Here is a 12,434-nt window from a genome sequence, read left to right as displayed (position 1 = left end):
AGGGGCCTGTTGCATTGATTCTCAAATGTCTTTGCCACCAGGTGCCCCAGGTGGAATTGCCCCGCCCTTGCTGGGTCCAGGCTAAGTAATCTGCTCGGGTTTGCTCTTGGGAGCTTTTGTTCCCTGCAAGCTTTCTGTACAGCTTTGGAGGATGAGAGTGAAAATGGTGGCCTCCCAATCTCCGCCCCGGAGGAGCCAAGAACTCGGGGCCCCACTCCTCAGTGAGGCCCAGAGAAAAGCAGTCAGTCACTCCCGTCTCCCTGGTCTCCGGCCGCACTCCGTGCTCACCCGGCCTGTGACCGAGCGTTTCTATCTCTGGCACCCGACCCCATGTGGAGTCTCTAAACCCAGCAGATCCCTGTGGTGCGCTCCTGCGCCGCTCCTCCCGGGGGAGGAAGGGGAGTCTCCCCGGATCTGCCGCTTGTTGGGTCCCTGCTGGAGGAGCAGTGGCCTGACTGTGCCATGGATCACGGTTTATGGCAACCCTGAGCTGAGAGCCCACTCCTCGCTCCATCTCTGCAGCCGGCTTCCCCGCTCTGGTACCTGGAAGCTCCGCCGCACTCGGGCACCCCCGGTCCTTCTGTGACCCCAAGGGTCCTGAGACCACACTGTCCCAGCGAGGGTTCCAACCCCCGCTTAGCCACTGGAGCGACGTCCCTCAGTGGAGTAGACTTCTAAAAGCTCCGATTTTGTGCTCTGCGGCTCTATCACTGGCCGGTAGTGGCTGACGGAGGCCCCTCCCCTGCCGTCTATCCTCCCGAATATCGCCTCGGATTCACTTCTCTGCACGTCCTACCTTCTAGAAAGTGGTCACTTTTCTGTTCAGAGAGTTGCTGCTATTCTTTTCTTCGATCTCCTGTTGAGTTTGTAGGTGTTCAGAATGGTTTGATAACTATCTGGCTGAATTCCTGGGACAAGATGAAATTTGGGTCTCCTACTCCTCCTCCAAATTCAATTTTTAAATAGTTTAGGGCAATTCAGTGTATTCCTTAAGTGAGCTTTGGTGTGCTTCTGTCTTCCAGGGAATCTGTCCATTTCATCTAAGTTGCTGAATTTCTTGGCATAAAATTGTTTATAAGATTTCCTTATACTTTTTATGTCTGTAGATTCTATAGTAGTGTTACTCTTTTATGCAGGATACTGGTCATTAATGTCGTCTTTTTTTCCTGATCAATCTGACCTTCTCAAAGAAAAAGCTTGTTTTATTGATTTTTCTCTCTATTCTGTTTTCTATTTCATTAATTTCCATTTTGATCTTTATTATTTCTTTTCTTTCACTCACTTTGGATCTAATGTGCTCTTTTTTGTTCTAGTTTCTTAAGGTAGAAGCTGAGGTCATTTAAGATATTTCTTTTCTAATATAGGTGTTTAGTGCTATGCATTTCTCCCTAAGTACTGCTTTCACAGCATCCCAGAAATTCTGGTATGTTGTTGTTTCATTTTCATTCACTTCAGAATACTTTTTAATTTCCCTTTTGATTTCTTCTTTGATCCACGGATTATTTCGAATTGTGTTATTTAGTTTTCAAATGCTTGGGCAATTTTCCCAAGGTCTTTCTGTTATTCATCTCCAATTTAATCATAATGTGGTCTGAGAATTACACCTTGATATTAATATAGCCACTCCAGCTTCCTTTTGTTTAACGCCATCATAATACGTCTTCTTCCATCCTTTTACTTTGAAGTTATTTGTCTATGTACAAAGCAATTCTTGTAGGCAATATATAGTTGGGTTTGCCCCCCTCCCCCATCTGACAATCTCTGCTTCTTAATTTGGGGAATTTAGACTATTTGCATTTCACAGGATTATTAACATAGTCAGGTATAAATATATCTTGTTGCTATTTATTTATTTTTCTTAAAGATTTTATTTATTTATTTGACAGAGAGAGACACAGTGAGAGAGGGAACACAAGCAGGGGGCATGGGAGAGGGAGAAGCAGGCTTCCCGCAGAGCAGGGAGCCCAACACGGGGCTTGATCTCAGGATCCTGGGATCATGACCTGGGCCAAAGGCAGATGCTTAACAACTGAGCCACCCAGGCGCCCCTCTTGTTGCTATTTGTTTTTGTTCCATCTGTTCCATGTTCCCTTTTTTCCTCTTTTTCTGCCTTCTTTTGGATTAGCTTATTTTTATTCTATTTTCTCTCCTGTGTTGTCTGATGGGCTATAATTCGGTTTTGTTGTTTCAGTGGTTGCTTCAGGGCTGATAGGATACATCTTTAACTTATCACAGTCTACCTTCAAGTGATATCATACAATGTCACATATAGTATAAGAATCTTTTAACAGGGGCGCCTGGGTGTCTCAGTCGTTAAGCATCTGTCTTCGGCTCAGGTCATGATCCTAGGTTCCTGGGATCGAGCCCCGCATCAGGCTCCCTGCTCCGCGGGAAGCCTGCTTCTCCCTCTCCCACTCCCCCTGCTTGTGTTTCCTCTCTTGCTGTGTCTCTGTCAAATAAATAAATAAGATCTTAAAAAAAAAAGAACCTTTTAACAGTATAGTTCTACTTCCTTTCTCCTGACCTTTTTGCTATAGTTATACATTTTACTTTTACATGTAATAAGCCCTCAAACACATTGCTGTAATTTTTGTTTAAACTGCCAATTATCTTTTAAAGATATTTTAATGATCAGGATGTCCTTTAACATTTCTTATACTGTAGGGCTACTGAATTCTTTCAGTTTTGGTATGTCTGAAAATGTTTTTATTTTGCCTTTAGTTTTTGAAACATACCTTTGCTTGGTTTTGAATTCTAAGACAAAACCTCTCAAGGTTTTGTTTTTTCTTTCAGTACTTTAAAGACACTGTTCTTCTTAACTGTATTGTTTCTGATAAGAAGTCTGATGCCACTCTTATCTTTGTTCCTCTGTATGTAGCATTTCTTTTTTATCTGTTTTTAAGATCTTCTATTTATCATGGTTTCTAAGCCATTTGATTAAGATGCACCCTGGTGTTTTTTTCTTCATGTTTCTTGGGTTTGGGGTTCATTGTGGTCTTACACCTGAAGATTTATAGCTTTCATTAAGTCTGGAATGTTTTCATCCATTATTTCTTCAAATATCCTTTCTCTCTCTTCTCCTTCATAGAATCCAATTAACCATATGTTAGGCTGCCTGAAGTTGTCCCAGAGCTCAGCGATGCTTTTTTCCTTTTTTTAGAGAGAAAGAAAGAGAGCACACGAATGCAAGCAGCGGGGAGGGGCAAAGGGAGAGAGAGAATCTTAAGCAGACTCCACAACCAGCATGGAGCCTGATGTGGGGCTCGATCTCATGACCCTGAGATCACGATCTGAGCTAAAATCAAGAGTCAGATGCTTAACCAACTGAGCCACCTAGGCACCCCTGCTGTTTTCATTTTTAAAAATTCTTTTTCTGTATTTCATTTTGGGTCATTTCTATTGCCACATCTTTGAGTTCACTAATCTTTTCTTCTCAAATGTCTGATCTGCCATTAATCCCATTCTGCTAATTCTAATATCTTTGTCAGTTCTGTCAGTTTTGATTGATTATTCACATTTTCAGTCACATTTCCCCCCTTCTTTACATGCCTAGCAATCTTTGAGTCAAGGCCAGACATTGTGAATTTTATCTTGCTGCATGCTAGATGTTTTTTATTCCTATAAATATTCTTAGGCTTTGTTCTGGGATATAGTTCACTTACTTGGGTCAATTAGTTTGATCCTTTGGGTCTTGCTTTCATGATTTGTTAGGCAGGTCTTGAGCAATTCTGAGCCTAGGGCTAATTATTCTTCATTACTGAGACAAGATCTTCCTGCGCACTCTATGCAGTGCCCCATGAATTTGTTTTCCAGTCCAGCTGGTGGCTAATGGGCAGTGAGTATTCGGTACTGTTCCCTCTAATCCTTTTGGATGGTCTTTCCTTGGCTCTGGGTAGTTTCCTCTCATAAATGCACTGATCATAACTCAGATGAATACTTCAGGGAGACCCTCTACAGATCTCTGGGGTTCTCTCTCTGTGCAGCTCTCTCTTCTTCAGTCCTCTGTCCTATGCACTTGAGGTGCCTAGGTCTCCTCGGATTCTCAGCTCTGTCTCAATTCAGGGTGTCTGCCTGCTCTGCCTCAGTTTCCCCCTCCTGTGCTGTGGCCTGGAAACTCTCTCAAGTCACTAAGGTCAGGCAATCATAGGGCTCACCCTGTGCGCTTCCTGTCTCTTAGGGATCATTTTCCTTTGTTGACTGATGTCCAATGTCTTGAAAATTGTTCTTTCATGTAATTTTGTTTGCTTTTACGTTTTTTTGCTTATTTCAGGTGCGAGGGTAAATCTGGTCCTTGTTACTCCATCTTGGCCAGAACAAAAGAGATAATATAGGCATATCCTGCACAGTAATATAATGCTTTTAATAAGACAACTAACCAAGCAAATGAAGCTGTATTAAATGTAACAGAGAACTGTATTCCATTGTTGAAAATATCTATTTTACATCAAATAATTCCCATTTTTATGGCAACCAGTCAAAGGGAGAATGCACACTTTCAGTAGGATCAAAGACAGAACAGAGAAAGGCTTTTTTAAAGGAGACTTTTAGGGGAGACTCAGGGCCATTTTATGCTTTCTGAGAAAAGTAACTGAGGGATACATTTTTACTCAGTCTATGGTGTTTAGGTAGTGAGCCTCCATAGAAAAGATCACACAAATGTCATTGGGCTGCTTTAGAATATGATGATCACAGGACACTTCTGGGCCTCCTTCTTGTGGTCCTTCCGGCTTTCCTGTCTATTTTGCTTGGCTGAACGTCACCACTTCTTCTTGCCTCTTGGACACAGCCTTCTCTCCTCTATAGCTCTGTCATAACTGTTGGTGTTTAGCAAACTGATTTGATGCTGGCAGCCCTGGGGAAAGTGAGCTCTGGGGGGGGGGGGGCGTGTCTTACCTGCTGCTACATCACTGGCATCCAACACAGTGATTTGCGCACAGTAGGCACTTAACAATTATTTGCTAAATGAGTGAATGAATAGATAATATGAATAAATGGATACTAGACCTTCAGAGCCAGGTGGGATCTTGTGGGTCATTTAGTCAAGTATGCTTCTGGCAATAATTGCTAAGCAAAGTATGAACAGACTTGAAGTGATCTGCCCAAGGCAGCCAAAGGCTGCTACTGCCTGTGCTCTTAAGCCAGAGGGTTGTTTGGATGGCACCAAAAAGGGGTGAAGTGATTCACGTGCCCCCTGCCTGCTGCAAGTGCTGGGCAGAGATCAGTAAGTGAGAATTACAACCGGAAACATCTAGGCTTGAGGGCTCTCTGGAAATGGCAGTCAGAGAATCACTGCTCTGTAGCTCTCCCTTTAATCTGGAAAGCAACTGGGCAACCTTCTTAAGTAGGGAATTTGTTTTTCTATATCCCAATATCCCTTTTCTATGCTCTGAGGGAAAGATATGAATGCGTTAAGTTTGAATGCTTTTTTCCCCCCTTCTCCCTAAAGATAGGATTCCTCCCCCAAATATGGAACTTTTCCAATAGTCTTTCTCTCAATGGGTAGCATCACTGTCCATCTGGTTGTGAAAATCTAAAGCTTAAGGGACATCCTTGGTAACTGTTTCTCCCTCAGTCCCCACCGTCAATCTATTATCCAGGTCTATTGATTTTACTTTTTTAAGTCTGTTCACTTCTTTCCATTTGGTTTCTGCACCTCTAGCTCCCAGTCCCATCCGCTCTCCCCAGTCCTGAGGCAATAATCTCCTCCCTGGTCTCCCTACAACCTCGCTCGTCCTCCTCTAATCCATTCTCTGGAGGGCGTCTTTCTAAAATGCAAATCTGATCTTCTCTCCCTGCTTGAAACTCTTCAAGAGCCTCCCACTGTCTTTGAGACAAAGAACAGAATCCTTAACATGTCTTTCTTTCAACACTCGTGTGTCCCGTTCCTGCCAGGCACCGTTTCCTACACGGCAGCCCTGCTGCCTTCTTTCCATTCTGAAACTCCGCGAAGAGCCTTTCTGACTAGTGGGCTTCTGCACACGCCGCTTGGTTGGCCTGGATGGTCTCCACTCTGCCCTCCTGCCCCACGCCCCACTTTGCTCGGTTAACACCAAGGAGCCTTTCCTCGATCTTCCTTTCCCCATCTATGAGGATTCTGTGACAATGAGGCAGGTTCAGCATCAATTGATTCCGATGCTATTCCTACACCCCGAGAAAATGAATTCATATTAAAGAGGTAGATGTGAATGGAAGGAATGTTATTTTAGCCACATTGCTCAGTTCTTGGGATGCCTTCCAAATCAGTCTTCCTCTGGTTTTGTTGAAGGCAACAGATCTTGTAAGAGGATGTTTTTCACAATGTCATTAGACATTTGCTTTTTCAATGCCAGTATTTCAAATTGTGCCCCCAAGGTTTTTCCTGGAGTACTGTACCAGGTAGGTCCTTTTTTGGTGAAGTTGCAGAGCATTTGGGAAAGGAGAGGTGGGAGGAGGCCTCAGGCATGGCCTCAGCTGGAACAGTTCTGGGTGCAGGTTGGGAGATGGTGGAGGATCTCGAAACAGGCTGCTTTAACACTCTCGTGCCCTCCTTCCCTCCCTGCCCCCTAGTAGTGTAGGCTGAAGTTGGGAGCCCTAATTCAGGCTGGGACTTGAGAGTATAGAAAACTTACCATGGGCTCATCTGTGTTCTTTTGGAACTGGACCAGGCGGACTCTGGTCACATTCTCCATATCCATATCTCCGTTGGCGCTTTCTGGAGAATCACCATTTAAATAGGGAGAGGTGGGAGGAGGTGTGACCCTCAATGCTTCATCGCTGTAAACTTCATGTGCCACTACATCGTGAGTCTGAAGTAAGGCCTGGTAGTTTATGAAGAAAGGAAAAATATTGATAATAGCACTATTCCAGCAGAAGTGTGTTATTTCAAATAAAGGCAGACATAATGCAATTTCAAACAACTTAGTAGAAAGAATCATCTGTAAATAGAGGTGGCAAATTTGGGCTGGGGCTTACAATGGGAACACATTTAAAAAGAAACAATGCAATAATTGGAGTTTTGAGCAAGTATCTTTCCAGATAGTATTAACCAAGAACTCTTTTTTTTTTTTTTTTTTTTAAAGATTTTATTTATTTATTTGACAGAGAGAGAGAGACACAGCAAGAGAGGGAACACAAGCAGGGGGAGTGGGAGAGGGAGAAGCAGGCTTCCCGCCGAGCAGGGAGCCCGATGCGGGGCTCGATCCCAGGACCCCGGGATCATGACCTGAGCCGAAGGCAGACGCTTAACGACTGAGCCACCCAGGCGCCCCCCAAGAACTCTTTTTTTTAAAAATTTTTATTTATTTTTTGACAGAGAGAGACACAGTGAGAGAGGGAACACAAGCAGGGGGAGTGGGAGAGGGAGAAGCAGGCTCCCCGCTGAGCAGGAAGCCCGACGCGGGGCTTGATCCCAGGACCCTGGGATCATGACCTGAGCTGAAGGCAGATGCTTAACGAATGAGCCACCCAGGCTCCCCTTTTTTAAAGATTTTATTTATTTGAGAGAGACAGAGAGAGAGCAAGCACGAGTGGGTGGAGGGGCAGAGGGAGAGGGCGAGAATCTTGAGCAGATTCCCTATTGAGCACAGAGCCTGACACAGGGCTCCATCTCATGACCCACGAGATCATGACCTGAGCTGAAATCAAGAGTCAGATGCTTAACTGACTGAACCACCCAGGCCCCCCATGTAGCTAATGTTTTAAAAATGTTATATTCAAAAACTAATGATGTACTATACAGTGGCTAACTGAACATAATAAAAAATGTTATATTTAACACGGATTTCCACTTGTAATCATGCTTTTGAATTGCAGTTAAGTAGATAATTCTGGACCTTGTTTCACAGAAAGGTATCTCATCTATTTTGAGTTCTGTTTAACCATTTAGTGTTAAAACTGGCTAACTACAGGTGCTGTCCCCATTTTCCATACAATAGAAATGAATGAAGAGAGTGTAAGAGGTCTGCATCGTCGAGAGATGGAATTCTTCCCATAAATCACCAAGGTTCAGAGAATTCTTTTTTAGTGAAAACTGTCTCCAGTTTGAGTTCTCTGTGGTTTAAGTACCATACACAGTTCCAGTGACTTAAGAACTATCCTAGCAGGAAGAAAATCCCTTGTGTGATGACCACACAGTCCTTGAAGAGCGACCTTAGGAATAGCATCTTTACGACTATGACACAAAGTAAACAAAAAGGATCTTGATGTATTTGGTATTACCTGGTACTGTAATCTTTTTTTTTAAATTTTATTTTATTATGGTATCTTAGTCACCATACATTACATCATTAGTTTTTGATGTAGTATTCCATGATTCATTGTTTGTGTATAACACCCAGTGCTCCATGCAGAACGTGCCCTCCTTAATACCCATCACTGGGCTAACCTATCCCCCCACCCCCCTCCCTCTAGAACCCTCGGTTTGTTTCTCAGAGTCCATCGTCTCTCATGGTTCGTCTCCCCCTCCGATTCCCCCCTTCATTTTTCCCTTCCTACTATCTTCTTTCTAACATATAATGTATTACTTGTTTCAGAGTGGTACTGTAATCTTAACAGTCTGATATTGTATGAGTAACGACGTATCTGATGAAGACGGCCACATTTTACGAGGATTATTAAAAACTTCTTTTGAAAGTGAGATTTTAGTTCTATAGAAGTTTAATTGGTACTTACCATGAAATGAGGTTGTGTTAAAATACGCTTTAGTTCCTTTGCATCATTATTCTCAGGGTAACATGAAATTTCTTCCAATACCTAAAAAATAAGCAAGATGTATAACAGGATAAACAGGATGCCAGCTTTAGAAAATAGAGAATTCTTTTAAATTAAAAATTATGAATAGATTTTTTTACAGCAGGCAAAACAATTACTTTGGAAAAAATTCATCACTTTATTAAAGGTTATCAATATAAAAGGACTTTATTGATGGCAATAAAAAATAAAATTGCTATAATTTCTCTGACTATATTACCCAACTATAACCCGAAAGGTTATTGAAAAATACAAAACAAAATGACAAGTCCACAATACATATTTACTACAGGTGTAAGCAACTTAATGGGAAAATATCTCTACAAATCTTTTTTTCCAAACTCACTCTCAAAATGAATCTGTAATAAAAGTTAATAGCAGCTTTTTTATATTAACAAAACAGTCGATTCCTTTTAGAAAGATTAAAATGACACGGGCTCACATAAAGAACCATTTAAAGAAAAGAAACACTTCAGTAATTTTCCTGCAGCCTGGCAGAGTCAGTGTTCTTCTCCACACACATCTCCTCACATAGAGGACACCATGCTTCTGTGAATAGTTCCTAGCATCAGCTGCCAGGGAATCCAAGAGAACAGTTAAAACCAAAAACCAAAAACCAAAAACCACTGAAAACTTCTCTTTCCACTCTAAAAGTTATCCGTTACCATCAGGATGGAGTTACTCCATTTAAAATTTGACTATGTGACAGGAGACAAGAGGAAAGCCTCTGCTGTTCGCCCCCCATCCCGGCCCCCCAGAGTAAACATACGGCTGTGGTTCTAACCGTAGATGGTTGGACTCACAGAGTAGTTAAACACATTGCACTCAGTTCCTAAAGTTGAGCCAATCAAAGACTGCTTCAGCAGGACTGGATGTCAGGGGCACACAAGTCATCCACCCAGAGGAATCTCTTGCCTCATCCTGGAGAATCTTAACACTGGGGCAAGAAGTACCATTAAGAGGTCATTTAGATGACCTCTAAGGCTTAGATTTCTCAGGCATACCTAAAGTGCTACTCAATCACCCCCTCAGGAAAGAAGGAAAAAGACCAAACAAACACTACAGGGTTTATTTCTTATCTAAAGGAGCCCTTAACAAGTGCTGGTTATGCTGTTAATTCATATTGTGTAATGAAGTTAAGCAAATTCTCCTCTGTGTATTTTATGCTTTGAGTGTCTCTACCAGTGAAATGGAAGGATGAAACTCTGTGTTCTCTCTGGTCCCCTGCTACTCTCACAGTCTGTGATTTTAAACAGTGAGGTGTGATCCCCCAAGTCAGAGAGAACCTCTCCTGGCTGGTGCCCTTGACCGCATGGGCAGGTCCAGCAGCACCCTTGGTCTTGTTTCTCAGTGAATATGCGATGCTCTCTAGTGCAGGCGTGGTGTTTAAAATCTGGTAGGGAAGGGATTCTGTCTTTCATACTCTTTTTACTTAGTAGTCTCACTGTATAAAAACTGTTTTTTAAAGGGGAAATATTAATTTGCATACAGACTTTTATAACATCAAAAGTGAAAGAAAAAAACTACATGTCTAACAATGGAGGAGTTGCTAATTTCATTATGATTTTAGTAGTAACAAAGAAGATTTATCCCCTCATTAGAATTTATATTTATGAAGACCAAGTATAAACATTGGAAAAATGATTATATAACATCAAGTAAGAAAAGATACATTTTGATTGCAGCTACATGAAATTTATATGCAAAAAAATAGAAAAATAAAATTTATATGCAAATGGTAGTGATTGGAAGTGTATACGCAGAAATGAAAATTACTGTGTTAGGGTGCTGGGATTATGGATGGATTTTTACTTATCCAAACTTTTTGCAGTATCATATTTCTATAATAAAAAAGTTGGGATGCCCGGCTGGCTCAGTCAGCAGAGCCTGCGATTCTTGAACTCGGGCTTGTGAGTTCAAGCCCCACGTTAGGTGTTGAGATTACTTAAAAAAAAAACAAAAACATAAGGAATAGCATGGAGGACATTAGGAGAAGGAAGGGAAAAATGAGGGGGGGGGATTGGAGGGGACGGATGAACCAGGAGAGACTATGGACTCTGAGAGACAAACAGGGTTTTAGAGGGGAGGGGGGATTGGTTAGCCCGGTGATGGGTATTAAGGAGGGTTGTACTGCATGGAGCACTGGGTGTTATACGAAAACAATGGATCGTGGATCACCACATCAAAAACTAATGATGTATTGTATGGTGACTAACATAATAAAATAAAAAAAAAATACATTAAAAAAAAGTTGGTAATAGGTACAGCCATGTACACTAGACGACAATTATAAAAACAACTTTTCTCTAAACTCAGTATACTTAATTGCTATAGATATTTAATTAACTTCCAAACACTACCACCTTAAAAAAAGCAACTCCAAATTTTTCATAGCCTATTTCCAACCAAGCGCAGTAAAATAATTTTTTTTTAAAAAAGAGAAGTACAACTCATATATTAACATGTTCAAGTTTTACATAGCAGAACCAGAACTAGAAATCGAGGCATTGTTGTCCCTGAGGCTTTTCTTTCTTTCCTGTATGTAAAATGTTCAGTGATAAACTTAGAATTACTAATCTGACTGTAATGGTCCAACTGTGACTCCAAGGAAACCACCTCTTACTGAGCAGCAGAAATGTTTTCAATAAAGGTAGCAAAATATGACTCCCAGATACATTTACAAAATATATCACTTACCTCTTTGGCTCTCTGTACTGCATCACTCGGAGGATTCCTGATTTGTGGCGAAGACTTTGTGTTAATTTTGTCATACAGCTAAAAGCAAAGAAGAAAAATCCGATCAACACTCATAATTCTTTGCTAAACGTTCAGAGCTGCATATTTATTATTTCACTAAACAATATCTTCCTCTGACAAACGCTGGCTGATGATTTCAGTGGTCTCCTCCCATTAATAATCTCTTACTCATTCAGTGAAACTTGTTGCAAGAGGAGTCTTATGCGTATCGTTTTTAGAAAATCATCTTCAAATAGATGGTCAAGATTCTGTCAATGTGGCAGTTTCCTTTCTCATTTAAAATCGATCACTATTTCAGAATTGCAATATTTGTTGCCTCCAGTAGAAGCAATAGTCACTAACATGGATACAGAGCAAAATGAAAGAATGCTTTCTGGCCGAGACACATCTTGAAAGAATTTTCACCGAAATCTAAATCTTGGGAAAGGGCAAACCCAACTCCTTCTAGGAAGGAATGTTCTCACAAAAGGTTATGCTTGTTTTACTAGGGCTGTTTATTAACAGTATCTGCACTGGCATCCTTCAGCAGGAAATCAAGGACATGAAACTTTTTCCTCTTGAATTTGCAAATTCACAGAGCATGAGAAGACACTGAAAAGAATCTAAATAGATTTCAAAAATGCCACAAATCTAACTGATCCAAAATTTGACTTTCTGAAGACAATTTAATTCTTTAAGGAAAAATCTCTGTAGGGTAGAAAATGCAATTAAAATATTAATTTCTACCTCAAACAAAATGGCTCATTTGACAGTCTGCTTTGAAAAGTGAAAAGTTTAAAATGGATTTTGGCTAGTTTGCCATGTCTATTTCCTAACTTCTCTAAGATAGGTGGGTTTTTTTTTCATTGGTTTTTGTTTAGTTCTTTTTTCCCTCCTCCCACGTACCACAATGCTAGTGTACAGGTCAAATACTGACTGTATACATCCTTCAGGTTACAGTTAGATTTGTT

At 41.2% G+C, this 12,434-nt stretch overlaps 1 protein-coding gene across 13 annotated transcripts in view; it reads right to left on the bottom strand.

Moving 5' to 3' along the window:
- CASK (calcium/calmodulin dependent serine protein kinase) overlaps nucleotides 1-12,434 on the bottom strand; it is a 343,515-nt gene that overhangs the window by 50,655 nt on the left and 280,426 nt on the right. For all 13 annotated transcript variants that reach the window (XM_078064623.1, XM_078064622.1, XM_078064628.1 and 10 more), the window contains 3 exons: nucleotides 11,425-11,502; nucleotides 8,650-8,730; nucleotides 6,609-6,797 (listed from right to left, as the gene is read on the bottom strand). In XM_078064623.1, the coding sequence (XP_077920749.1) occupies nucleotides 6,609-6,797; nucleotides 8,650-8,730; nucleotides 11,425-11,502 (348 nt within the window). The remainder of the gene's footprint in view (nucleotides 1-6,608; nucleotides 6,798-8,649; nucleotides 8,731-11,424; nucleotides 11,503-12,434) is intronic.

Source organism: Halichoerus grypus, chromosome X, assembly GCF_964656455.1.
Source record: "Halichoerus grypus chromosome X, mHalGry1.hap1.1, whole genome shotgun sequence".
NCBI lineage: Eukaryota > Metazoa > Chordata > Mammalia > Carnivora > Phocidae > Halichoerus > Halichoerus grypus.
This window is presented reverse-complemented; position numbering and strand designations above follow the sequence as displayed.